The sequence below is a fragment of the Sus scrofa genome, chromosome 1 (assembly GCF_000003025.6).
Source record: "Sus scrofa isolate TJ Tabasco breed Duroc chromosome 1, Sscrofa11.1, whole genome shotgun sequence".
Lineage (NCBI taxonomy): Eukaryota > Metazoa > Chordata > Mammalia > Artiodactyla > Suidae > Sus > Sus scrofa.
Genome location: NC_010443.5, coordinates 145,609,981 through 145,637,420, shown reverse-complemented (window position 1 = coordinate 145,637,420; position 27,440 = coordinate 145,609,981). Strand labels below are relative to the sequence as shown.

At 48.5% G+C, this 27,440-nt stretch overlaps 1 protein-coding gene across 4 annotated transcripts in view; it reads right to left on the bottom strand.

Moving 5' to 3' along the window:
• The window catches only part of PCSK6 (proprotein convertase subtilisin/kexin type 6), a 188,360-nt gene that overhangs the window by 59,597 nt on the left and 101,323 nt on the right, over window positions 1-27,440 (bottom strand). For 2 of the 4 annotated variants that reach the window (XM_021098934.1, XM_021098945.1), the window contains exons 8-12: window positions 24,011-24,226; window positions 19,854-19,954; window positions 15,914-16,017; window positions 13,910-14,027; window positions 2,505-2,693 (exon numbers count right to left, since the gene is read on the bottom strand). In XM_021098934.1, coding sequence (XP_020954593.1) covers window positions 2,505-2,693; window positions 13,910-14,027; window positions 15,914-16,017; window positions 19,854-19,954; window positions 24,011-24,226 — 728 coding nt within the window. The remainder of the gene's footprint in view (window positions 1-2,504; window positions 2,694-13,909; window positions 14,028-15,913; window positions 16,018-19,853; window positions 19,955-24,010; window positions 24,227-27,440) is intronic. The other 2 variants (XM_021098939.1, XM_021098951.1) reach the window with 1 other exon arrangement.

Here is a 27,440-nt window from a genome sequence, read left to right as displayed (position 1 = left end):
CCCCTAACCTGGGAACTTCCATATGCCATGGGTGCAGCCCTAGAAAAGACAAAAACCAAAAAACCAAAAAAACAAAGAAAAAAACAGAACCCCCCCCAAAAAAACCCAAAGAGAATGTGCTCTGCATGGAGAATAGTGGGGGGAGGGGAACGCTCTCTATTTCTTTCTAAGAAACTACAAAGGTCAAGGCTGATTTTCACACGCGATGCTAAACTGAATCTGATGCACTGGGGCAGAACAAAGAAGAGCTCTTTTGAGGACTGAGGTGCTTATGAAGGTCAACTTACTCGAAGGAAAAACACATGGCAACCTAAGAAAGCTGTTGGATTAAGTGAGATGTGAAATAAAGTAGCAGGTAGTAGATCATACACTTGACCTTAACCAAGAGGCTGAGAAGCTATCGGACCTTAAAACACAAACTCTTGGTGTAATCACACAATCTGCCTTGGAAAATAACCAACATCCCAAGACTCAGATGATGGCCCAGTGGCTCCTGGCAGGTTGAAGGTGCTTGAAGGCCAGCAAGTGAGTAGCTATGAACTGAATGAGCCCAGTAGGAAGAGCTCTCTCATCCCAAATGCTCCGACCCTGGGCCTGAGCAGAAAGGTGGAAGTTAGGAGGGGAGGAGAACAGAGCTTGGGTGCTGGAAGGTTCCTGTGGCCAAGCAGGCGGGTGCAAGCAGGACAGAAGGATATAGCCTGTGCCAGGGACCATGCCAAGAATTTCCATCTACATCATCACATCCAGCTCTTGCAATACGCCTAATGGTGACAGAATAGTCACCTGAATTTCCAGAGCCGAGGAGCTCCCAGATGCTCAGCTGGGAAATGAAGGAGCCAGATGTGAGCTCAAGTCTCTGGGCTCCAGAACCCACATGGGGCCTCCCTGGTCACTGAGGCCCCCACTCCATGCCTCTGAATGGCTCTCGGTCAATGCAGGCCACCACTTGAGGTCTACACCCAGCATCTGCGTAGATTCAGGGATCACCAACTCAGATGCCTCTAGGGGTGTGGCCTGGGAATAAATGAAGGTCCAGCGAGGTGATCTTATAAGACCTGGAAGATACGGAGCTCACACCCAGCCTTGGCGCTACCTCGAGGACAGGCCCTGGGGCACTCTAGTCTAGTGCCTGCCTGGGGAATGTGGGCCCAATATCGTAGAGCTCCCAATTTTTTCTAGAAACACTAGAAATTTGGACTTTTAAAGGAAATCTCTAACAGTTCTGATGATAACAATAATAACAATTCTGGTGGCAAAATAGCTCAAAGCTGCAGCTTGCCATCTGGCACCCTCAAAATGCTCCTGCCCATGCAGAGAGGGGCCTGGATCTGGAAGAGATGCCCTGTGTCACTCTTGTGCCATGAGGGAGGAACTCAGCAAGTGCCAACCTTGGTTCCAACCCTGGAAGCCCATGAAGCCAAGGTCCGGTCCCTGGGTGCTTCCAGTGCACTGAGGACCAGTCTGGGGCCAGACTGCTGGGGGAGGCCAGGCAGGGGTGAGGAGGACACAACTAACTCCCTACTCTCAGACAAAGCCTGACTGCTTCTCACTGCTGCAGATCCATCTCCGTCTCGTGCAGAGCGGGGGTGGGATGCAGGAGCATCAAGAAAAGGGGTACCTCCTGCCTGGTCCTGTCTGGAGGCTGTAACTCGTCCCACTTCTGAATCCTACAGCCCCAATAAGGGCTGCATCCCTGGCAAATAACCCAAACAAGGCCAGTGGGCCCAGGGTGAGCAAACACACAGTGGAGGCTATAGCCCAGTGGGCAGGGTAGTCTCAGGTACTTCTTGAGGGCTGGGGGGCATGATTGCCACTTCTGTTTTTTTAAGAGGAGCAGGAAATGCTGATGTGTCCATGAAACCTTTTTTCTCCTTCTGCCTCTTAGCTAGAAGGAGTGGAAAAAGAAGCCCAGTCCCCTCCAGCTTCTCCCAAGCTCCCAAAATCCCTTCACGCTGATGACCTACAAATCACATAAATGCATCAAAGTGCTTCTTGTTTCTAAGTCTCTAAGAGAAATGACTTCACAGCCTTGCACAAACTGTGTGCCACAAACTGCACCAGGCTCCAAACTCCAGAGGCTGCTTCCGAGTGCGTCTGCCACATGGGGACCCTCCTGGCACGTGGGGAAGAACTACACAGAGCAGAGCCTCCTGCCCATGCAGGTTCTACCCCAGGACACAAAGCAGTGCCCCTCTGACACAGGCTGTCACTTCAAATGTAGAATAAATGTGATAAAAAATGATCTCTGATGCACACAGCAATGAAGTTGTAGCCAGAATCCCATGCATCTCTCCACTAAACAACCAAACAACCACAAACCTCTGTTACCACTTACTGCCTGAAATGAAGTTTTCTAGGGCAGCTTTGAAGGACAGATTCCAGAGGCTATTTTTCAGGTCTGTGGAGTCTACATGTGAGTGAATACAAGAGGAAGCTGGACCCCCAGTGTGCCCAGTGCCTTGCAGGGTCCTGGGAGCCCCGCCCCCAGGCCAGTCTGGACTTACCTCTTTGCCAAAAGCTGAGACTTGGTTCCTGAGGGAGAAATCAGGTGGATCTGCAGGTCTCCTCGGCGAGGGTGGGAGATGGAGATTCGAGCCACCACGTGCTCAAGGTAGCCCACGCGCTGGTCTGAGTGGTCAGCACAGGCGGTGCTCAGGGCAGTGGTCCGTAGCGTCTGCACCACGGGGATGCTCCTGGCAGAGAAGGAGGGGCTTAGCTCTCAGCGCCTGGCGCTCTAATCACGCTCGAGGCGACAGATCCAGGCTCTTCCTACCTCGGGCCCCTTATATCTCACTCTCAGACATGCTTGCTGGAGTTACATCATCTGCCCAGAAGAGGTTGATCATTTTGGAATTTGCTTAGAGAGATTTAGGGAACATCTCCTTGTGCAGACTCAACTACCACAATGGAGGATCAGGCCCCTTAGTACCCAGGAGGCAGCTTCTTTTAAGTAGTCTCTGGCCAGCTCATCTCAACTGCATAGGGTCTGCAAGGCTTTAAAACCCCACTACTCTGTTTCACAGACTGGCCTTGAAGATATGTCATAATACTAATTAATCACAACAGCAAATACTTTCTGAATTGACTGCATGCCAGGCACTGGCCACTGGTCTGGAAATCTACAAGGACTGACTCATTTAATCCAGAGAGAGTTCAAGGACCATGCCCACCCAAGGTCACAGATCTACCGAGAGGCAGATTTGGGGTTTGAGGCTCGAGAGTCCCTTGCATCCATCTCTGTGCCACATTGCCTCGCACTGATGCTTGAGGGGACCTGCACTTCTCTTCAATAAGCTGGGAAAAGAGTTCCCATTGTGGTTCAGTGGTTAATGAACCCCACTAGCATCCATGAAGACGTGGGTTTGATCTCTGGCCTCGCTCAGTGGGTTAAGGATCCGGCGTTGCCATGAACTGTGGTGTAGGTTGCAGACGCGGCTCCTATCATGCATTGCTGTGGCTGTGGCATGGGCTGGCAGCTACAGCTTTGATTGGATCCCTAGCTTGGGAACCTCCATATACTGTGGGTGCAGCCCTAAAAAGACAAAAAATAAAAAAACAAACAAAAAAAAGAAGCTGGGAAAGAGGAGACAGACAAGGGACCCGGGGCCAGAACTGGCCCCCTGTGCTGAATGCACTGTCGAGGCTATGGTGACTGGACCAGAGTCATAGAGGATGACTGCCCCAGTGGTCCTGCTTGAAGGCTGGAGGCTCTTTCCACTCCCATCTCATGATGGGCATGGATGATGGTTCTCTTTATAAACTCAGGGGGGCTTTACCATTTGGGGTAGAATCTGAGGACGAGCACCAAACCCAGCCACTCAAGACAGTTTCACCAGGATTGTCTCATATGCTCTCTAGAATAAGCAGACAAGCCTTCACCCGGACCACCCACTGCTTATCCAGGTGATCTGTGAACTGAGGAAAGGCCTCCCTCTGCCCAGTAGCACATCAATAATTCCCCACTGCTTGGCCAGCACACAGTTTGTTATGAAGAGCGCATTTCCCATTATGCCCGACTTTCCTCTGGGGAGAGGGGATTAGAGGGTGGGGTCAGCGTCTCTCAGGAATTACAACGCTTGGTTCGACTGAGCCCGAGTCATAAAGAACAATCAAAACGGTTATAAACAGCAATGTAATTCCCTCGGAGACTCGGGAACTTGAAAACATGATTTGCATACATCATAAGCTGATTTAGAGATGCCGACTTCTTTCACTGCTTTCTCTCAAGTTTTACTGTCTGTGTTTACTGGTTAGCAGCCCCTCCTGCTGAGGCATATGCAGCACAGAACAGAAAACTCTGTCAAGTTTCAGAGAGTTCCAGCCCCACCAGGCACACACATATTTCCAGGTAAATCATTCCCTGGCCGCTGTACACGAAGAAGGCAGCGTGGCTGTTGGGGGAGGGGACTCCTCTTCCTCCAGGTGAAGACTCACTAAATAACCCTATGCTTTCCTGGGCTGAACAGCAAGACTAGGGCCAAATAGAAACAAAAGTCATAACAAAGTTTTGTTTTCTGTCCCCACCCCGACCCCAACCATTTGCCAGTTGGGACGGGGATCTGGAATCCCAGCAAGAAAACCCTAACCCCAGTGCTAGCCTCTTAAAAAAAGTTCCCATTGTGGTGCAGTGGAAACAAATCTGATTAGTATTCATGAGGATGCAGGTTCGATCCCTGGCCTTGCTCAGTGGGTTAAGGATCCGAGTTGCCATGAGCTGCAGTGTAGATTGCAGACCCTCAGATCCTGTGTTGCTGTGGCTGTGGTATAGTCCTGTGGCTACAGCTCCGATTCACTGCCCCTGGGAACTTCCATTTGCTTCGGGTGTGGCCCTAAAATAAAAAACACAAAAAACAAAAGAGAAAAACAAAAAAGGTTTTGAGGTTAGACACCAAAACAAATGTGGCCAGAGATGCCGCAAAACCCTTGAAGGGAGAGGCCTCACAGCACACCTGACGCTGGGTGGGCACAAGCCAGGCAGCATGTTAACTGGAACACAGGGTGAGCAGGTAGCAGAGGGCTGGAAAAAGGGTGGGAAATAAAAACCACGGGACATGCACAGGATTTCAGACAACAGGAACAGGGAAAAAGAAAGGGAAGCCTACCTACCCTCATGGCCACCTCCCTGGACCCAGCCCTGGTGTCAACACCTAGAGGAAAACCCATCTCAGGGAGTGAGCCATCCTCCACGAGATTGTTAAAGCCTCTAGTGACAGGTGGTTCCTAGTCTTTCTCGGGACTTCAGCTGCAAAGTCAGAAAGGTTGGCTGATCTGACTTTAGGCTAAACAAGGCACAGAAACACACATACACAGATAAATTGTATTTTAATCACAAAAACTGATTTAGAGAGAGCTTAAAGCTCCCAAGATAACTGAAAATGTTCCTCTGCTACCAAACTCTGAAACTGTTGCCTGTGCACAAAGCCATCTTCCCAGGACCCTGGAGAAACCTGAGGCGTTAAAGGTCCCACAAGAGCCACTTCCAGACCCAGCGATATTCAAGTGGTGGGGACTGCCTACTTGGAAGAGGGCTCTGGGGACAGGGACGTGTCATTTCCTGTTGAGCCACATTTCAGACTTAATTACTGACCCTCCAGATGTTCCTTCATCCCCACACCCCTCAGAAGTTCTCCTCCCACCCTGCAGCTTTCATAATAACTTCCTGCTACTCCCGTCCAGTTTCCTCTAGTACATGATACCATCTAATTTCTTGTAAATACATAGAAACGAGCTCCTAATTTACTAAACTGAAGGCACTCGCCAAATCACAAAGCTTAGAATCTCGTGGCATCAGAGTGACATTCAGAGCCAAAGGTAAAAATAATTTCAAGCATACCGAGTGGTCAGGAAAGCAGGATTAGGGGCCACGGGCAGAAGCTCACTTCCCGTGCAGGTCTTTCTGCTCTGGCTGGGAAGCCACTACAAGCCAGCACTGGCAGACCTCCTTTTACTGCTTTACTTCATTTTGTACAAATTGAAGTTTTGTGGCAACCCTGTAGCAAGCAAGTTTGTCGGCGTCACTTTTCCAAAAGCATTTGCTCACTTCTTGTTTGCATCACGTTTGGGTAATTCTCACAACACTTAAAAGTTTTCGGTATTATTATATTTTTTATGGTATCTGTGATCAGGGATCTTTGAAGTTACTATTGCTCAAAGACTATGACCACTGAGGGCTCAGATGATGGTGAGCCCTTTTTAGCAATCAAGTATTTTTTTTAATTAAGGCATGTACATTGTCTTTTTAGACATAAGGTTTTTGCACACTTAACAGACCACAGTATGTTGAAAATATAACTTTTTGATTTTTTTTGGCCACACCCAAGGCGTGTGGACTTCCCATGCCAGGGATCAAACCTGCACCACAGCAGTGACCCAAGCTGCTGCAGTGACAAGGCTGGATCCTTTACCTACAGAGACACAAGAGAACTCTGGAAACCTAACTTTTATATGCACTGGGAAAGAATAAATTCACGTGACTTGTTTTATTGAGATGATCTGGAACTGAACGCATAATATATCTCCGAAGTCTGTCTCTATTTCTTACTCCCACCTTGAAAACTTCTCTCCAGCTCAGCTTCAAGGCCAGACCTGACCCCCTGACAGCCTCTTTCCAAGCTGCAGGGCTGGGCCCAGGCAGGCAGGGCTCAGTCCCTCAACAGACAGTTCTATGGTCATGTTGGCTAGGAGACCCAGCAGAATCAGAAAGCAGCAGCTTCCATCGCCTGTTGTATGTGGCATCTGTCTCAGGGAGAAGAGGTAGCTGCAGAGCTGAGGACCATGACAAGGGAGGGTCATCTAGGAAGGCCAACCAGAAAGTCAACCAGGAAACCCTTTCACTGACCTTATAACGGGTCATGAGTGGATGGAGAGGCGTTAATCTGGATGGACTTATTAGACTGTAGGAAAGCAACTCAGTACATGGGAGGGAGGGCCCAGAGTGAGCTGTATGGGGACAGCAAGATGGTTCTGACTCATTTCTTAGGTCTAGGTCCCAGGATGAACATTCTTGGTAGGATGATCCTAAGAGTCTGAAGCAGAGATTCCATGACTTTCTTGCTCAGTTAGTTCACACTGTGAATTCTCCTTAGATGATATTACTTTTGATGATCAAACCACAGTAAATCATTCAGGCTGGAATAAAGTGCAACTTAAAAGAGAGAGAGACTAATCCAGTACATTAATTTAGACAATGCTGCCCATGATTAATTAATTGGGCTATAATACGGTGTTTTAAACACAATGTTTAAATTTACAGCATATGTTTTTCTTCTATGTGAAATGAGGGGGCTAAATTAGCTGGCTTTAAATATTCCTTCCAATTCGAGATTCAACTGGATGGGGAATAAAAAAGACAATAAAATAACACAGTCCATCCTCATTATCATGATTCTACATTTTCAGATTCACCTACGCAACTAAAATTTATTTGTAACCCCCAAGCCAATACTTGTGGTGTTTTGTGGTCATTTTCATACAGAGAGGCCAAATATCTGAGCTGCCCAATGTCTGTATTCCCAGCTGAGACTGAGTAATCTCAAACTGCAAACAAGTATCCTTCTTGTGGTCTACTTAATGCCATGTTTCTCACATTTTTTTTTGCTTTGCGTTGGTGGTTTCACTGATTAAAATGGCCCAGAGCGCAGCGCTGCAGTGCAGGAAGGTGTTCTAAGCACAGGAAGGCACTGATGTGACTTACAGAGAGAACACAAGCCATTGTTCAGGCCTGAGTGACAGTGCAGCTGACCATGAGCTCAATGTCACTGAGTATATATATAGTATATATAGTAAAGTATCTGTATAAAACAGAAACACGTATAAAACAAGTTTCTTTATTGATCAGTTGACAAACACGTAGTGACCAGAGGCTCCCAGGAACCTCACCTGTGTATTTCTCCTAGGAGCGATGGTTCTACATTCAAGAAGTCAGTATTTGTGAGGACTTCATGACTACTGTGAACAATGAGAATCGCTGCATCATTCAAGTTCAAATGCTCATCTTAGAAGTAGGGAACATTTACAACTGGGGGGAAACAGGTTTGCAGTAGATGCAAACTACTACATTTGGAATGGATAAGCAATGGGGTCCTACTATACAGTGCACGGAACTATGTCGTTTCTTGGTGGAGAGCATGATGGAAGACGGTATGAGAAAAACCTGTGAATATGATATGTATGACTGGGTCACTATGCTGTATGGAAGAAATTGACACAACACTGTAAATCAACCATACTCTAAAAAAATACACGAAGGCAGACAAGGGCTGCAAGAAAACAGTTAACTGAAGGGATATCAAGAAACAGAACAGGAGTTCCCATTGTGGCTCAGTGGTTAGCGAATCCGACTAGGAACCATGAGGTCACGGGTTTGATCCCTGGCCTCGCTCAATGGGTTAAGGATCCACCGCTGCTGCGAGCTGTGGTGTAGGTCACAGATGTAGCTTGGATCCTGTGTTGCTGTGGCTGTGGTGTAGGCTGGCGGCTACGGCTCCGATTCGACCCCTAGCCTGGGAACCTCCATATGCCGTGGGAGTGGCCCAAGAAATGGCAAAAAGCCAAAAAAAAAAAAAAAAGAAACAGAACAAATGTTGAGGGCCCAGGTGTGGTTCCCCCAGGGCCTGACTGCAGAGCATCCCACGAGCTGCCTTAGGGCCCCCGGGCCTATAGAGGAATGAGCCAGGAGTACAGACCTCATACAGTACTAGGTGTACACAGAGCTGGATGCCCCGGAGAGGGGACTGGAGTACAGAGCCAGCCTGAAGGAAAGAGGGGCTTCTAGCTTCCTGAAGAGATGAGAAACCAGGCTGTGTGCTGCAACCCTGCAAGGCCCTGGGGTCAGGCGGTGTGGGTCTAGCCACGCAGGTACTCGATCAGGACTCAGTGGCCATGTGGCTTCCCCACTAGTTCAGATAACCTGCTGCAGAGAAGGCACTGGGGCCTGGCCTTTCAGGTGCTGGCAGCTGGCTAAAGCTGGAAGAGCCTGCAGGCAGCAAAGCCAAGGTACCTTCCTGACTCCCAGCTGGCTTGGACACCAGGAGACAGAGGAAAGGTCTCCTGGGGGATGTGCAGGCCCTCAACTCAGTTCCGTCTCACCTGAGCTCCTGCCCAGAGGGGCATCCAGAGCCCCACCCAGCCCTGGGCTGTGTCTTAACTCCTTTCAGCCTCAGTTTCTTCAGGAGATAAAAAAAATTCCTAAACCCACCCCTTTGTTAGGGGTTTTGAATGAGTGAATACACACAGATTGCTCAGAACAATGCCTGGCTCATAGGAAGGGTTGGATCACCACCATCCATCAGACTTACTATGTATTTACTTACTTACGATGTAACAGAGCTGTTGTAAAATGGTCTAGTTTAATGAAATACCAGACAAGTAGGCAGTATTTGGTTAATCCACAGTCGAGTTCCTTTTTTCAGTTCTAAAACATCCAATATCTTTTTATTATTATTATTATTACTATTAAAGAATAGTTGATTTACAATGTTTCATCAGGTTCTGTTGTACAACAAAGTGACCCAATCACACACATTTCCCTGTGCTGTATAGAAGGGTCACAGTTAATTCTTGAACATCTGAAAAAACAGATGGGGGAGTTCCCATCGTGGAGCAGCAGAAACGAATCCGACTAGGAACCATGAGGTTCTGGGTTTGATCCCTGGCCTTGCTCAGTGGATTAAGGATCTGGCGTTGCTGTGAGCTGTGGTACAGGTCGCAGACATGGCTTGGATCCTGCATTGCTGTGGCTGTGGTGTAGGCTGGCAGCAGTAGCTCCAATTCGACCCCTAGCCTGGGAACCTCCATGTGCCGTGGGTGTGGCCCTAAAAAGCAAAAATAAAAAATAAAACAAAAATAAAAATAGATGGTCTGCTCTATATATAACTCTTTTAATAGTCAAAGGAACACATCCTAAAAATTCAAAGCTTATAGATTTGAAGTACCTTTTCGTGCGGTGGGTGAATTCTTTAATAAAAGACAAGCCACACTAAATCATAAACTGTCCAAATGGTAAACTTCCAAACCTGCTAAAGTTGAGGAAGAATAGGTAAGTTCTTTTTGCTTTTAAAGATTCTTTTATTGTCTTTCCTGCATACGTAGGGAGGTATGGATGTCATAAACTGTTTGGCTGCAGCCTGGGTTTCTAAGACATAAGGGAAGTGCTCGCTAGAAAATCCTAAGTTCCAAATAAGATACTTAAAAGCTGGACCTCTTTTCCATTCATGGGAATTATACTAGGCTTGAATTTCTTTTTCACTTTTAGAAAGGTTATAAAAGTGTCTATTTTATCCTTCTCTATCTGACACCTACAGACTTTAAATAATTTTGCACAGGCTGGTGTCACCAGTCATGGTCCTATTTACCTTCCTTTAACTGACAAAAAGTTCTAAGATTTAAAACCATTTGTTCCCAAGACCTGGCAAGAATGTCCTCTACTTGGCTCTGAATGTCACGAGAGAGCCTTGGGCGCAACACCTATTTTTTAAAGTACTTGCCAAGTTCAAGAGCTTCCTCCTCACTGAGGCCCTGAGATTCCACACTCACTGAAAGCTGCCTAGAAGGTGCTTTGCCCTGTGGGTGCTGGGCAGGTGAGTCAGATACCACAGCCTGTTCTGGGAGGGGGATGCTGTCCTGGGTTGGGGTGGGTGACAGGCTGTAAGGAGCTGGCTTGGGGAGATCTGGCTGTGCCTTGGACGAGGGACCCTGGCCCCCTCCTCACCATCCCTACCCCTGCAGGCCTCTCTCCCGGCCTCTCCTGGGGGCTCCCCGACCTTTTCCAGGACCCTAATTGGGAACTTCTCATTGTCTCTCGGGAGGGAGAGCCAGACAGAGACAGGCTCATCTCCTACCCCCAGTCCCCAGATGTATAGCATCGGACTAGAAATGCTGATGTACTGTGGGGATGTCTGCAAGGCCAGAGGGGAATGAGTGCACCTTTGACGACCAGTCTGTGATGGTGGCCTGGCTCTCCCCACATAGTTTGTGTCCTGTTGTGCTGCTGGCCTTTCTGTTCTTCTTGGTCTGAGCCTGACTTAAGGGCAGGGAGGCTGGTGCTGGACAGAGCAGGCCGGTAGAGGGGCACCAGCTGGTCCTGAGGGTCCTCCAGGGCACAGTGGGTGCAACACGCGTGTCTGAACACAGGCAGGGCCCAGGTGAGATCTCAGAGAGGGCAGCCCTCTGACTCTCCCAGTGATTCTGAGATCATCTCCCTGAATCAGGCCATACTGCTGCGGTCAGGGCCAAGGGGTGGCAGAGGCTGAGAGGTATCACTGCTCTTCACTCCTGCCCTGCCTGTGACCACGGACCCCAGGCTTCCAGCTCAGAGCCCCACATGACGTCTCTACAGAAATGGCAGGTGTGGCCACAGTCCCCACCAGGATGCTTCTACTTAAAGCCAATGAACACTGTTCTCGGAAGGTCACACTAGGGTGTCATGGTCATTCTACTTAGGAGGAAAGGCAGGGAAATGTGTTCCATGGGTTTGGCACGTTCAGAGTCTTAGGATTCCACCGTAAGAAGAAGAAACCAGAAAGCAGCCAAGAGAGTGGACAGCTGCCTAGGGGACCCTGGACCAGGAAAGGTGCGTGGAGAGGGAGCAGTGAGAAGGAGAGGGAGGGCAGGCATGTGGGAAGACCTCCTTTCATTCCTAAGCCAAAGGATCCCAGCAGCTCAGGCAGAGCTACTCGCAAGGCCTGATGAAGCAAACTGGCAGTAAGCATCAGGGGCCCTCAGTGGCCCTGACTCAAGTGACCCCGGCAGGCCGGCTGGGCTCACAGTTGGGAGATAAGGCCGATAGGCTTAAATCAGGCATCTGCCTCCAATGAAGGAACATTTGGCTCTCTGTCTATCTGTCTTGGCCCTTATGTCCTTGGGAACAATTGAATATGCAGTTGAGCAAGTGGTTTGGGACAGAAGGTTGGCTGAATATTCCAGAAAAAGTCTGAAACTGCTAAATGTAAAGATGATTTTCCCTTAGAAACAGAAGTGTGATTCTTCCCCTCTGCTGGAGTTTGCGGAGACCTTTCTTCCCTCAAAGGACAGGAACAATGTCGTGCTGTGTGTTACGGCTGCTCCCCTCAACCCGTGCCGTCTAGACTCGGTGCACTAGCACTTAAAAAACAAAATAAAATAAAAATAAAAACAACCCTTCGCCACCTAGGCACCACTCTCCCATCTTAAAACTATTTCTGGCAGGAGAAGAATGCTTCATTCAGGAGCTGCCCCAACGGGAGGCCAGTGGGAGGGAAGGGCTGCATTCTGGACACAGCCACCCAGCAGACGGCAGCCTTGAGGGCAGGACCCGGCCTGGGAGCCCAGCACGTCACCTTCCCTGGAGCTCGAGTATCTGCCTGCCAGGCTTTTCCCAACCAAACGACCAAGCAAGAGAAGCAAAAGGCTTCCTTTATCTCTGAAAACCTTCCGCTTTCTTCTGAATCTGACAGTCTAAGGCTCCCCAGAGAAAATGATGCATTCAAATGTCATGACTGAGACTTGCCTGCTGGTCAGCCAGCTCCTCAGGCCTTGGAAGGACTACCTGGTAGCCTTCACAATCAGCAGCAGGAGAGAAATGCAATTTCTCAAAAGAGCCTTCTGTGGCTAGGCAGCCAACAAATATTTTCCGAATCCCTACCATATGCAAAGCGTCGGCAAGAAACACTTCTCTCAACATTTCATAGCAAAAGGCATGTTGTAAGAGACAGATGCCTTTAAGGAAGGGGCAACCTCAAAGAGAGTGAGCTATATGTACTGATAAAGCAAGCATCACTTTTTTTTTTTTTTTTTAAGAATCACTTTTCATCACCTCATCATTTCTTTTTTCAAACCCACATTTTCCAAAGGTAATAAATAGTTAGAAGAACATTCCATTCTTCATCCGATTTTTTTTGTCTTTTCTAGGGCCGCTCCCGCGGCATATGGAGGTTCCCAGGCTAGGGGTCTAATCAGAGCTGTTGCTGCTGGCCTACGCCAGACCCACAGCTACGTGGGGTCTGAGCCACGTCTGCGGCCCACGTCACAGCCCATGGCAATGCTGGATCTTTAATCCACCGAGCAAGGCCAGGGATCGAACCCGCAACCTCATGGTTCCTAGTCGGACTCGATAACCACTGAGCCACAACGGGAATTCCTTCATCTGATTTTAAGGCCTAGAGAAACACCATTCTAAAAAGAGTAAAAAGGAGAGTGGCAACAGCAGAATTCAGGCAAATAATCTAATTACCTCTCCTAATGGAACAGTGCTTTTGCTAGTTTATTTAGTTTACAGCTGATTTTTTAAAAACAAAAATTTTAATGAACAAATGCAACAGATTTAGAATAACGTTTTAAAAAGGACAATGCTAGGAGTGCTCCAACCATGGGAGAAAGATGAAGCCAGAACCCTCTAGCACACTGCACAGGGCTAGTTAAAATCCTTTAAAGTGCTTAGACCTTAAAGTTATGCAAGTCCAGATTAAAGTGACACAGCCCTGCCGTGGACCTTGGACACCAAGCCCTCCTGCACCAAAGAAGCAGATGCCACTGCCACCCTGGTCACTGAGGGCCCTCATGGCAGGTGGAGGTGACTGAGAGTGTATTATGGATGAGAATTTCCATTTCTAGGCTGGGGGTTCAGGCTGAGGGATGGACGCCCAGTACAGAGCCATCTATAGAAGAGGAAACTACAATGGCAGTAAAAGGCTTCAAAATTGATCATGGATTAGGAGGTGATTCCTCTTCTGGCTTTACAATCCAGAAGAAAAAATGTGGAACATACATATACACATTGCAAGAGTGCAAATATACACACACGCATTCACACACACACACACACACACGCCTGTCCCCAAGGATGTGCACAGGAATGTGTGTATGAACACCTATCCACCCCCCAAAACACCTTACAGCAGAGTCAAAATGGACATGCCCCAACGGCCAAGCTCACCTGGGCCTCTTGTCTGTGACGGCGACACAGGTGTGCTGGGAGGGCACTGCTGTCCACTTCTTGGCCTCCATGACGAGGGCTTCTGCATCCACCAAGCCAAATCCATAGAGGTGGCTGACTGAAGAGACAGAGCCTTCAGATCCAGCTCCCCACTCCTGCCACGATTCAGGGACAGACCATCTGTGTCCCTTCAGGGCTGCAAGGGCCCCTGGCCAGGTCCTGGGAGCCCCAGGCTGCAGAACATGCCCTTCTGAGGATGGCTCCAAAGTCCCAGCTGCTTCTCTCACTCTCTCTGAACTGAACTCTTTCAGGTCAAGAGTGAGGGCCAGAAAACACACCCCATTTTGATGCAAAGCAGAAGAAGTGTCGAGAAGGCCTAGTACTTTCTTTTTGTAAGATGAGGATGAATTTCTTTGTATTAAAGGGACTTCTTGCCATTTGCACTCCCCAAATCTTGAACCAGACAAGGAAAACAAAACCTGAGGAGTCCCTATTGTGGTTCAGTGGCAATGAGCCCGACTAGTATCCATGAGGATGCAGGTTTGATCCTTGGCCTCACTCAGTGGGTTAAGGATCTGGTGTTGCTGTGAGCTACTGTGTAGACCACAAGACGCAGCTCAGATCCTACGTTGCTGTGAGTGTGGTATAGGCTGGCAGCTGAAGCGCCAGGTCACCCCCTAGCCTGGGAACTTCCATATGCCATGGGTGCAGCCCTAATAAGACAAAACAAAAAACAAAAACCAAAAAAAAACCAAAACAAAAAAAAAACCAAAAACAAAACAAAGCACCTGAGACCCTTTGGTTTGTGAAACTACAACGTGCAATAAACACAATAAAACAAGGCTCTGTTCATGAACTCTTTTGCCATTTGCTTTCCCTGCTGAATTTCCAGAGATCTCAGGGAAAATAGCATTGCATACACAGGCTGGCCCCAGTCAGTGTTTAACTTGGCCAATGAAGGAGAATTTCAAAGTTAAATTTAAGAGGCAAGGTCGAGAACTAGATACAATCTCTTTTCCTATTTAATTAGGCCGAAATTGAAATGTAGGTCAGCTCTTGTTACAGCACGCCACTGCCACCAACATTCCTGCAACAAAGATGTATCAGGCCTAATCAATGGCCTCCTTATTAAAAGGAATGTACCCTGGACTCAGGGTAACAATGCTTGACCTACATTTTATAGACAGTAGTATCAAGCTTGGTGTTGAAATAGCTGGACCTGAGTTAAAGAAAAGAGAAAAAAAAAAAAAATCCCGTAACATTCCATGGCTGAGTGTACATCTTTTTCAAGTATCTCTGATAAGAAGCAAGATAAAGCCGGTGGCACAGCCCTATAATTACCTGCTAAAGAGGCTCAAAATACCTGGGTTATAAGCCCTGACCGTGGGTTATTCCATGGTACCTGGGTCTGTCTTAGGCTGTGTTGGGGAAGAGCCCTTTTAAAACACAAGGGCTTGCTGACAGAAGTTTAATAGTTAGATAGTAACTTACATAACTATCTCAATGTCTTCATTGGATAGATGAGGAAACCAAAGGCCAGTTTCAAAATCATAGAGCTACCCAGGGCTAAGAATGCAAGTTGCCCTTAGGTGGCACATAAACAAACATCATTTATCTTAATAATTATGGATTCATTTTAAAGTGCATTAGAAGAAAATAGAACTATACCTCAAACCCATGATTAACTGGATGTAACAGAGTTTCCTTTTAAAACATATTTCTTTACGTAAAAAAAAAAGTAGGCAAGCCAATTTAAAGAGAGCTATAATCAATACTGGTACAGGTAGTCCCTGGATGGGAAAGTCACGAAGTTTAGGGAACTCAGAACTGTAGTGACCTTAGGATACTTATCTTAAACTGCTGGATATATACTTTTCATTCCTGTGCCATACAATTAATGTTATTTGGGGATTCTTTTTGAGAAATTCCTGTCCCCAGAGGTCAATCAGAGGGCCTGCCAGGATGGGGGCGTGGACCCGCCCAGCCCCAGAGTCTTGGCCGCACCTTTATGACCAGCACCATTCACCTTCCAGTCGTTTGCTTTGAGGTGGGCCGGCCTGGACGTCTTCACCAGCAGGTGCTGGACATCCCTCCAGGTCAGCTGGCTGCTGCAATGACACAAAACAGATAGCTGTAGCTCACAGCAATCAGAAATGCTGGCAGCCAGGCCCATCAGAGGTGGGGTGTCAGCAGCCGGCCTCACTCCTGGACTGGAGGAAGCCCCACAGGCTCCACTCCTTGGCAATGGTTTACTTCACAACCTCTTTGTAAGGAATGGTTTCCAGTGATTAAATCCCAAGATAAGACAATACAATGGGTGACCTAAAACCCCAGCAGTAAAGCACAGCCTTGCCACCCAGCTCCACCTGCGTTCTCTAGGAAACTCATGGATCAGTAAGTGTTGAGAGAATCTGGGTTACTCCTCCCATGATGAGCAAATGCCCCATGTGCCAGAGCCCACACGGCCATCACCTGCCAGGCCCTAGAATTTGAGATTTTAGTAATTCTACATTTATAATATATTCATTTGGGGGCAGAGTAGATGTATTTCATTAAGGGGACACTTACCCACTATTAAAAATGCATAGATCAAATGTCTAAGATACATTTTCCTGCCTTTCTAACACTTCTGAAAACAAGGAAACCTTTTACAGTGAAGCTCTCAAAAACAGCCCACAGCATTAGGACCTGGTCACAGACATGCACGTACGCTCCTTGAGCGGGGCCTGCACCACCTCCTCTCGCACAGCACCTCCCCAACCCGCAGTCGTCACAATTATCTTTGTGTGTGTGTGTTTACAAATGCACAGAAAGAGTCTTTATCTGAACTGTTTTTAAGTGTACATTTCAGAGACATGAAGTGTATTATTCACCCATCTCTGCACTGTCTATCTTAACCAACTGAACCTCTGTGCTCACTAAACACTGACCCCCCCCACCCCTCCTCCCAGCTCTGGCACCCCCACCTTATGTGTCTCTATGAATGTGATGACTCTAGGCACCATTCAAGTGGAATCACGCAGTGTGAGTCCTTCTGGGACTGGCTTAGTTCATTCAGCGTGATGAGCTCCCTGTCCATCTGTGTTCTTATGTGTGTCGGAATCTCCTTCCTTTTCCAGGCTGAACGACACTCCGCTCTCTGTACAGACTGCATTCATCTATCCATGGACACCAGGGCTGCTTCCACCTTTTGGCTATTGAGAGTAATACTGCTGTAAACATGTGTGAAACATCTCTCCTCTCTGCTTTCAACCCTTTTGGGTGTATACCCACAACTGGGACTGCTGGATCATGTGGTGATTCTTTGTTGAACTGAGGAGCCATCACACCATTTCTCACAGCAGGTGCCCTATTTTACTTTCTCAACAAATACCCTGTCTTTGCCTATTTCCTATTAGAAGCTCACCCTGGCCTGAGTCTTGGGGAACACGTGTACTCCTCCCTTGGGGCTCCCACTCTCCAGGTTCCAGCTCTGGCCTCCCCTGGTTTCTCTACCATGTGCTTGGTCCCCTCTGCCATGGCTGGTCCCCAGTCAGTCTCTAGGCTCCTGGCTGCCTCATCCCAGCTATTTCTATCAGTCCAGTTTCTAGAACTTTCCCTGGTATAAGCTGACCTACCATCCTCCTCCTATTGACAGCCCCTCCTGAGGACCACAACCAAACTCATTTTAGAGGAGGATTCTGAGGTCCCAAGTGGCCCAAGGCTTTGTCCTCTGGGGGAGAGGCACAGGCATGGGCTTTGGAGTCCAGACAGCAGATGCATCTGCAGCCCTTTCCCCTACATGGCTGGACTGTCACCGCTCATGTCCATGGGGCCCACCAAGGATGGAGAAAGCCAGCACCCCTGGGGGCCCAGCAGAGGTGACGGGAAGCATGAGCTTCAGAGCTGATGACAGAAAGGGAGGATGTTAGAAATCATTCTACTAGGAGGCAATCCATTTCATTTTTGATGGTAGTAATGAAGTCACAAATATACCTGTAGGGAGACACGTCTAAGAAATGGTGTTTAAAATGTTTTTGAATGAAAAAGGGATGGGGAAGATCAAGACTGCCCCCAACTGTGGCCGGCTATCAGAATGTCCTCACGCATGAGGCAGCCTCCTCATCCTTCTGATACACTGTCTGCAGGCCTCCTGCACCCCTGAGAGCTTCTCTCCTGGGATGGACTTGCTTTGCCCTGCCTCCTTCCACAGTGGAAGATCTGCTCGCAGGAGCAGCGGGTGCATGGTCCAGACCTTTGAGCTCCCCCAGCCTCCAAACCTCCTCAGATCAGGCAGGGCCCCGGGTCACACCCGGTTCCTTCTTCAACCAATCCTATGTGTTTAAAGGCTCTAACTTGACACCGTTTCTAACAAAGTTTGCTTCACTTGCCACCTGTAAAATTCTGGGCTCGGGGGGTGTTGCTGAAATGATGAGGGAGGTGGAGAATGCAGAGTTTAAACCTGAGGCCAGGTTTAATGTGACGATCCAGCATGAAATGGGATTATTTTCTATTCCAAAATTCCTTGCCTATTTCCAATAAGGAGTGAAAGAAAATGAATTGCTACGTATGGGAATGTAACTTTTTACACAAGTAACGATTTTGCGTTTTTAAAATGAGCCTCAGAGCACAGAAGCTAATATTTTGGCTTGAAAGTCTGAAATATTTAGCTGTTTCTTTGTTAAATAGGTAGCACTTGAGTTTTACACTCTTTCTCTTGATGAGAATCAACGAGCAAACATACATAACTAGAAGGATTTCAGCAACTCAAGTACGACTTTTGAATCATTTAGAATCTCATCTATAGCAAATGACTACTTCAAAGAGCTGGGTTGTTCTAAGCCAATTTTGGTATTTAAACTAAAATCTGTTTTTTGACATCAAGACTGAAAAACTCAAAAACAAAACAAAAACAGAAAAAACTCTCTTTTCTGACCCTTCCACACACTAACAAGTCTAGCGTTTTTACTCAGCTTGCAACAGATCCCCACTGTATTGTCAACTTATGAACTACAGTTGATCAAGGTTAGCTGTCAGCCTACAGTGCGATTTGGGTGTGCAGTGCGGAAGCAGAGGAGGGCTTGGGGCTCGGGCCCAGCAGCTCCTTGTGCTCCTACAAAGGGCAGGAGACTGTGAGCTCTACAAAGGAAGAGAAGGGAAGGAGCCACTTCATGACCACTAAGGATGTGGACCTTAAAAAGGAAGAAATGCTGACACCCGCTACGACAGGGATGAATCTTGAGGACATGATGCTCAGTGAGATCAGCCAGACACACGCGGGCTAATAGTGTGTGATTCCACTCATTGGAAGTCCCTAGAGGAGTCAAATTTGTACAGATGGAAACTAAAACCAGGAGCCGAGGGAGGGAGATGGAGAGTGTTATGGGCTGAAAATGGGTCCCTTGCCCAAATTTCCACATTGAGCCCTGACCCCTAAGACCTTACTTAGAACGTGACTGTATGGGGAGAGAGAGAGAGAGGGTCTTTAAAGAGGTGGATAAAGTGAAATGGGGACGTGATGGTGAGCCCTGCTTCACTGCAACTGGTGTCACATACAGGGATCTAAATGCACACACAGAGACAGCCACATGAGGGCACAGGGGGAAGATGCCATTTACACATCAAGGAGGGAGGTCTCAGGAGAAACCAGCCCCTCCAGCTGCTTGATCTCAGATATCTAGCCTCGAGACTGGATCATCTACTCTGCTGCCAAAGCCCTGTCTGTGGTCTTTAGCTACAGGGGCCCTGGCAGACAATCAAGGAGCTGTTTGATGGGTGCAGGGCCTCAGTCTGGACAGGTGATAACATTCTGTGGATGGCTGGTGGCGACAGTTACCCAACAGTGCATGTGCTTAGTGAACTACACACTAAAAATGGTTTAAATGGTAAATTTTATACTACCTGTATCTTACAATAAAAACTTTTTTAAAAAAAGGAAAAGAAGGGAAGGCAGGTGGGAACTTACTTTGCTTCCAAAGCCAAGGCAATGATGCCAGCCACCATCGGGGCTGAGACTGAGGTCCCGGTGTGGCCATCGGTGCAACGCTGGCGCAGATCTGTGGTGACCTGGTTGGGGGGCAGCAAGAAGCTGGATCAGAGGCAACTCAGGACGCAGCCCCTGGGCAGGTGTGACCTTGGTGACTGAAGAGGCACTATGCAGACACACCTCTGCAAGGGAGGTTTCCTCTGTGTCTGGCATCTGGCACTCCCTGCAGGCACAGGCTGATCATGGGGTGGAAACAGGAGGTCAGAGCCACTCACCCTCACTCTTAGCCACCCTGAGACTCGACAGAGAGATGGAATGAAACAGAGGGGCCTCAGTGGCAAGAACCCCCTGCCTGGGCGCACATCAACAGCCCCCAAGTCAACCCTGGACTTCAGAGCAGGAGGAATTGCACTCAAGTGCCAGGTGGCCCAAAGAGCATTTCTACCATGTGCCAGAGGTCATAGGTCAGTCAGAAAAGGTCAAAGACCACTCTCTACCAGGAGTTCCCCTTGGGTAGTTGACAGCATGTCAAAGTACCCAGCTCTGGCTATAAGAGAAGCCATACTTGGAGTGTCCTTGGTGGAGGGGGGACACTGATTCTGGACCTCAAATGGCTCAGCCTGTCTGCACCTTCTCTTTGAGCTGAAAAGGAGAAGTATCTACCGGGTTGGATGGGATTCCAGCCCTAGTGTGACTCTCATACATTTTGCAGCTGGAATTAAGGCTGCTAACTGGCTGACCTTAAAACAGGGATTTATCCTGGATTATCTGGTGGGCCCAATGTAATCATAGGGCCCTGGAAAGTCTGTCAGAGAGATGAGCACCCGACCCTCATTCTGGCTTTGAAGAGAGCACAGGAGACACAAGCCAAGGAACATGGGTGGCCGGCAGAAGCTGGGAGCAGCCCTTGGCAGCCAGCCCTCAGGGAAACGGGAGCTCAGTCCTATAACCACAAGGAACTACACACTGCCAACAACCTGGATGAGCAATGAACAGCTTCTCCCCGAGGGCCTCTGGAAAGGAACACAGCCCAGTCAACACCTGGACTTCAGCCTCCTGAGACTCAGACCATAGCCCTCCTGGAGGCTACCGTACTTCTGACGTACAGAACTGTGAACATCTGTGCTGTTTCAAGCTGCTAAGCTGGGGATAATTTGTTATGGTGGTAACAGCAAACTAATACACGGGCCAACTGCAAGGCTCCATGAGCCCAGCTGTAAAACCCTTGGGAAAGAATCCCTGCCTGGTGACAATCCAGATCCTCCTTCAAACAGAGCATCTTCCTTCATCACAGTTCTGCTGGGCCAGCAATTGCCACTGAAAGGCATCCAGCCCGTGCCACACACACACACACACACACACACACACACACACGAAGATTCGACAGGAATGCTGGCAGAGACCGGCCTCCTCCCCAGGAGGACTTGTTCAGCAGGACTGAGGCACCTTGACGTCGGGGAAGGAAGCTGAGGGCAAAGGAGCAGGGATGAGGATGCAACCTCTCTGACCCCAGGATCTTTATCTGCAAGTGAGCTTAACCACACCTCCATCATGGGGCTTCTATGAAAGTCATAGCTGGCACCTGGCACATACCTGTACTCAGTCAATGGTGGCGCTGAAGGAAACTGAGGGTATGGGCAGGTGAGGCCCATGGCTGGTGAGCCAGCCTCAGAGAAAGGGCCTCCCTGCTGGGAGGGGATGGCTGAACCAAGGAGGCAGCCCTCTCCTGAGACCCGATATTGTGTTTGGTACTTGGTTCAGTGAGTGAATGAACAAGGGACAGGTGCCTGCTTTTGGTGCCACTTATTTCATCATGAGCCCTGTCTCAGCACAGGACATTCCCTCACTACGGTGAATGCTGGTCGACACTGGCTGGACAAGAGGGATGGAAGAGGCTGAGGGGCTGAGCTTCAGTTTCCATCCGACGCCTGCCAGAACTTGGCAGACACAAGCTGCTCACCATCCAGAGTAACGGGGGCTCATCCCCTTGCAGGTCTCTAAGGGGACTCAGCAAACACCTGGTTCTGGTTGAGCTGAACAACAAACTAACCCGCCACCCATACTATCAGGGAAGTGGTCCAGGAAGCAGATGCGACTGAATAGGATTTTTCTCTTTCATCTATCTCCCAACGCCCTTCTTCCCATATGTGAGGGCTCAGCGAAGAGAATTTCTTTCTTCTTCTTTTTTTTTTTTTTTTTTGTCTTTTTTTGCCATTTCTTGGGCCACTCCTGCAGCATATGGAGGTTTCCAGGCTAGGGGTCCAAGCGGAGCTATAGCTGCCAGCCTATGCCACAGCCACAGCAATGCAGGATCCGAGCCGCGTCTGCGACCTACACCACAGCTCACGGCAACGCCGGATCCTTAACCCACCAAGCAAGGCCAGGGGTGGAACCCACAACCTCATGGTTCCTAGTCGGATTTGTTAACCACTGAGCTATGACGGGAACTCCGAGAATTTCTTAAAAAAAGAAAAATAATTTACGGCATTTCGTAGTGAAGGTGTGTGCCTCCCCCACAGTGTGATTCATTAAGCAAATAAAACTGTAGGCCCTGCTCCCAGGATGGGAAACTCCATCTGCCCAGCATGGAGCCTGGCACACGGCATCTTCCTGCCCACCTCCGGCCCCAGGCCTCTGTCAGGTTCTGCTCAACAAGACTCCAGCAAGTCCATGTCCAAACGAGCTAGATTCCTAAATGAACAGGACACCATTCAGAACCTTGGCCCCGTCCAGGGGTACGTACTCCAGAAGCAAAGGAAAATAAAAAATGAATAACTCTGCTAACCAGCCTGGGCCACTACCAGGCTGGCAGTAGAATGACTGAGGCTGAACTTTCAGCTGGTGCAGAGCAGAACTGAGAGCAGGGGACCGGCATGCTCCCACAGAAAAACGTAAAGCTACGTCTGCAAAGAACGCCTCTAGATGTGGCCAAGCAGCAAGAGAAACAAAAAGGTGCTAGTGGGTTTTCAAGTGAAACCACATCTGGCCAGCTCCATGGTCTCCTGTTTCACACATCTAAAAACCAATTCAGCAACTCTGCATTTGAATGCCGCCTTGACTTCAACTTGAAATCCTCCCCTCTTGCCTTTTTAAATTTTTTTTAGGGCTGCACCAGCGGCCTATGGAAGTTCCCAGGCCAGGGGTCGAATCGGAGTTGCAGCTGCTGGCCTACACCATAGCTCGTGGCAACACCAGATCCTTAACACACTGAGCGAGGCCAGGGATTGAACCTGCATCCTCATGGATACGAGTCAGGTTTATTACCACTGAACCACAGCAGGATCTCTGTCTTGCTTTTTCTAAAGTAGGAAAGCACCTCGGGAAGGAAGGAACACAAACTTCACCCATATCCCAAAGTAAAAATTACTTTTTAAAAGATAAAGCAGGAGTTTCCGTCATGGCTCAGTGGTTAGCAAACCTGACTAGCATCCATGAGGACCCAGGTGTGATCCCTGACCTTGCTCAGTGGTTTAAGGATCCAGTGCTGCCATGAGCTGTGGTATAGGTCACAGACGTGGCTCAGATCCCGAGTTGCTGTGGCTGTGGTGTAGGCTGGCGGTGACAGCTCCAATTGGACCCCCTAGCCTGGGAACCACCATATGCCACGGGTGTAGCCCTAAAAAGACCAAAAAAAAAAAAGATAAATTATACTATGTTCATTGAAGTGAGATAAGACTTTGATGACTTAAGACTCAACCTAAAGTGTTCAGAAAAGTGTTACCCAGAAGGACACCTGGGTTTCTGAGCTGTTTCAGTATAGAACTAGGACTTTCTGTCACTATGCTTTACACGTTGAAACTAAACTGGCCACTTGGATGCCAAGTGATTGTGACCACAGAATTTAGAAAGCTAAATGGAGACGCCATGCTGAGAAGGCACCCATTCTTAAAGGGTATTTTTAGATCCCTAAAGCCAGAGAGGGTTTTAATTGGTATTTTGTGCCAAAATTAGAAAGGCAGGGTCCGAGGAAGGTTGCCAAGGGCATGGGGTTTGCCTCAAGGCCAGACCCAGCTAACTCCCCGATGGGAGGCTGGGCCCTGGGCCTGGTCCAAATTGCTCTGACCAAGTCACCCTCCTGTGAGCAGGATAAGAAGTGCACCCCCAGGGCTTCAGTGCCTGCCCTGCATAGGACTCACGATTTTCCGCTCGTAGAAGGCCCCACTGCTGTAGGTGGTGGCTAGTGTGGACGCGCACTCTTCCAGGTACCACGGCTTATAGCCATTCTCGGTTGTGCTGCTTACGGAGATGGTGTAGATGCTGTTGGTGTAGCCGTCGCAGGAGCAGTGGTCTCCCTCTCTGCCACCGTTCCCCGATGCCCAGACGAAAATGGAGCCCAGGCCCTGCCGGCCCTGCTGGGGAAGAGGACAGGCGTCAGCCTGGCACTGACCCTTGTGGTGGGTGGTCTCAGCCCAGCCTGACCCCTCCTCCTGAAGAGGGTCTGAGAAGGATGTGTTGAGGCCAGACTGAAGCCACGGAGCATGTGGTCTGCCTGTGGGCTCTGCTTTTACTTTTAATAGCGTGTCTGTGGTGACAGCCTTAAAACCACAGAATCACAGGACCAGGCTGAGGAGCTGGCCCAGAAAACCCTCTCTCTTCTTCACAGGAAAATCAAGGCCCTCACACAAGCTGCTCTACTCCAGAGTTAGGCCTATAACTTCCCTCTAATGACCCATGATCAAAAAGACCAAGCAGTGCCACAATTATTCCTGAGATGAAAGTTGATGGCTAAATTTATAACATTAATTTTTCTGGATTGAAAGAGCTGTTCCTGGGAGGAAGAGGGTGAAAGTTCCTGAAAACCCAGCTGAAGATCCACCATTCCTGGAGAGTGAGCTACCTGAAAAGAGGGGCAGGGCCTGTGACCGAGGAAACAACAGTCATGGCCCAGAATGACTGTGGCCATCCTAGGAGAGTACCCCAGGGTCTCCACTGAAGAGTCAGCACTGAAGCAGTCAGATTGCCAATCTGGCTTCACTTGTATACAGGTTTTCATGTTCCAGCAAGTTTCTGAAAGATCAGGGCAGGCTTCTGCAGCCATTCCACTCCATGCACACAGGGTCCATGATTTCAGACCCAACCAAGTGCTCATCCCAGCCATAAACACCAGCTAAAGAAGATCACCGGTTTCAGACCCATTTGGTTTGAAAGCCTGGACCTGCTGGTAGGGTACAGCCAGCCCCAGAGAATAGTGTCAATACCTATTCCCATGTGAAGCTGGACCCACAGGGCTGGTGGCTCCCACATCCTTGCCAAGGATCTTCTTCCAAATATGTGGGAGGAAAGTGACACTTAGGCCCAACAACTGGCCAGTTTAAAGCAAACTTTCAATAAAATCCTGCAATCCCTGTAAAGTCCAACTGAAGCCCTGCTTCTGACTGGATGAATGACAAGCCCTTGGAATTGAGGTCTATCCTGGGCTGAGGGCACCAGCTTGCTCCAGAAGCCCTACGACACCCCACTCCGTGGGCCAAGGGGACCACAGGTCCCACACAGTGTGCCAATTCATCTTCACTCCAACACCCTTGCCAGTTCCAACCTGAGGTTCTCAAGAGAGCCCAGTTCCACTGCTCAAAGCTGCTGCATCCACTCATTTGCCCGCATCTCCAAGGCGGACCTGTCTGAATGGTCACCAGCTCAATAGAAGGGTTATCACATTTAGCAAAAAGGTCAACCCTCTGGAAGAAAGACACAAAGGTACATTTGTATGTCTGTGTATATCACTACCTGCAGGAAAAGATTAATCAGAAGCTAGTTCACAGCAACAAAAATCCACATGGAAGGGTGTTCAACCCATCAGAGCCTCTCTCTATTCAGAGAAGCATCGCTAAGTCACCTTTACCTTCAACTTCCCACCTCACCCGAAATATTTATAAGAGACTATCGTTTTGCAAAGTGGGACAAGCAACCTTCCCACTCTAGCAGCACAGAGACCAGCCTCAAACAGCCCTCCTCGCTCCTATGAGGAGAATCACTAGGGGTCTTGCTACATTGCAGACTTGGACTCAGCTGGCCCCGGTGAGCCTGAGGATCAGCGTTTCTAACAAGCTCCCAGGTGATGCCAGAACTGCTGCTTGGGACCCCACTTTGGCTAATAAGGGCCTCAATGCCAAAGACTTGCATCTCTTCACCTTGCATTTTGCAGGAACTACTAGACCAATGAGTTCTCACAGGCGTCCAGATATCCAAAGCCCCCTCTTTCCCTCCTGGAAAAAGTTTCCCGGAAACAGTGTAAGAATGAGAGGAAATACCCAGATCCGAGGTATAAGGACATGTCTTCTCTGTCTCTGAGGACTGCGTTTCACTCTCCAGGTCTTTGGCTCATCTGGGAGCCACAGGACAGAGGCTCAACCCCAGCTGTGAACTTGCACTCCTGTTCAGGGAAGTCACATACTCAACCCCAACAGAACACATTTTAGCATTTTGCCTGGGAAGCAGAAAGCTCATCCATGGACTCAGAGGGCTAGCAAACGCCCAGCATCTGGACAAGGCCAGTACTTTCAGTCACAATGACAATGAACCTTCCTTTCTAGGTGCCAAGCCACCAGAGGACCAACATCAAACACATCTTTATGCCAAACTATGGTGTTTGATGTTTCCTATCACCAAACCACATCAGCTACTGAAGCTGAAGTCAGATTTTACAGAAAAAGATTCTAGGTGACAAATGGGGCATTGAGGAGGAAAAACAGATGGGAGAATGAAGTTCGATTTGAGATCATCAAATTTCTAGGAAGATTTTCAGTGACAACTTCAGACAGCTGCAATTTAAGGTCCCCTATCTGACATATTTTATTCAGAATGACATTAAAAAAAAAAAAGAAAGAAAGAAAGAACCTCAGTATTTCAAGAAATAGTGACAAGAATGATGGGTAACCACATGGTCCCCTCCCTCTTCACCTTCTTTACTCCCTTGGGGGCTGGATGAAGCTGGTGCTGCTCAGCATGCAGGAGCCAGAGCCCCTCCCTCTGCAGCTCCAGACTCTCCAAAGCCTGCAGGGGCTTCACCAACACCAGCTGAAGTGACACTGAGAACCCAAAAACCATGTGAAAACAATTCTCACCTCTCCTTGAAATAGGGCCCCTGTCCTAAGACCTCAAAATCTTTAGAGATCATCTCGTAGAAATGACAGAGCTTCAGGACTCATACCATTCAAAGCAGTATCTTTCCAGGCACAAAGTGCAATCTCTAACTTACAGCTCAAATTAAGCTTAATTTTTAGGAGGTTTCACTTGCTATCAAGAGTGAGATCCAGGGAGTTTGCTGATGGCCTAGTGGGTTGAGGGCCCTGTGTTCTCACCACTGTGACTCTGGTTGCTGTCATGTGGCATAGGTTTGATCCCTGGCCCAGGAACTTCCACACATTGCCTGTGTGGCATAAAAAGAAAAAAAAAAAAACACCGGCCCCCCAACAAGAGAGAACCTGAAATAAACGTTGCAATTCTCATTAAAAAAAAAAAAAAAAAAAAAGGAGTTCCCGTCCTGGCTCAGTGGTTAACGAACCCAACTAGCATACATGAGGACACAGGTTTGATCCCTGGCCTTGCTCAGTGGGTTAAGGATCTGAC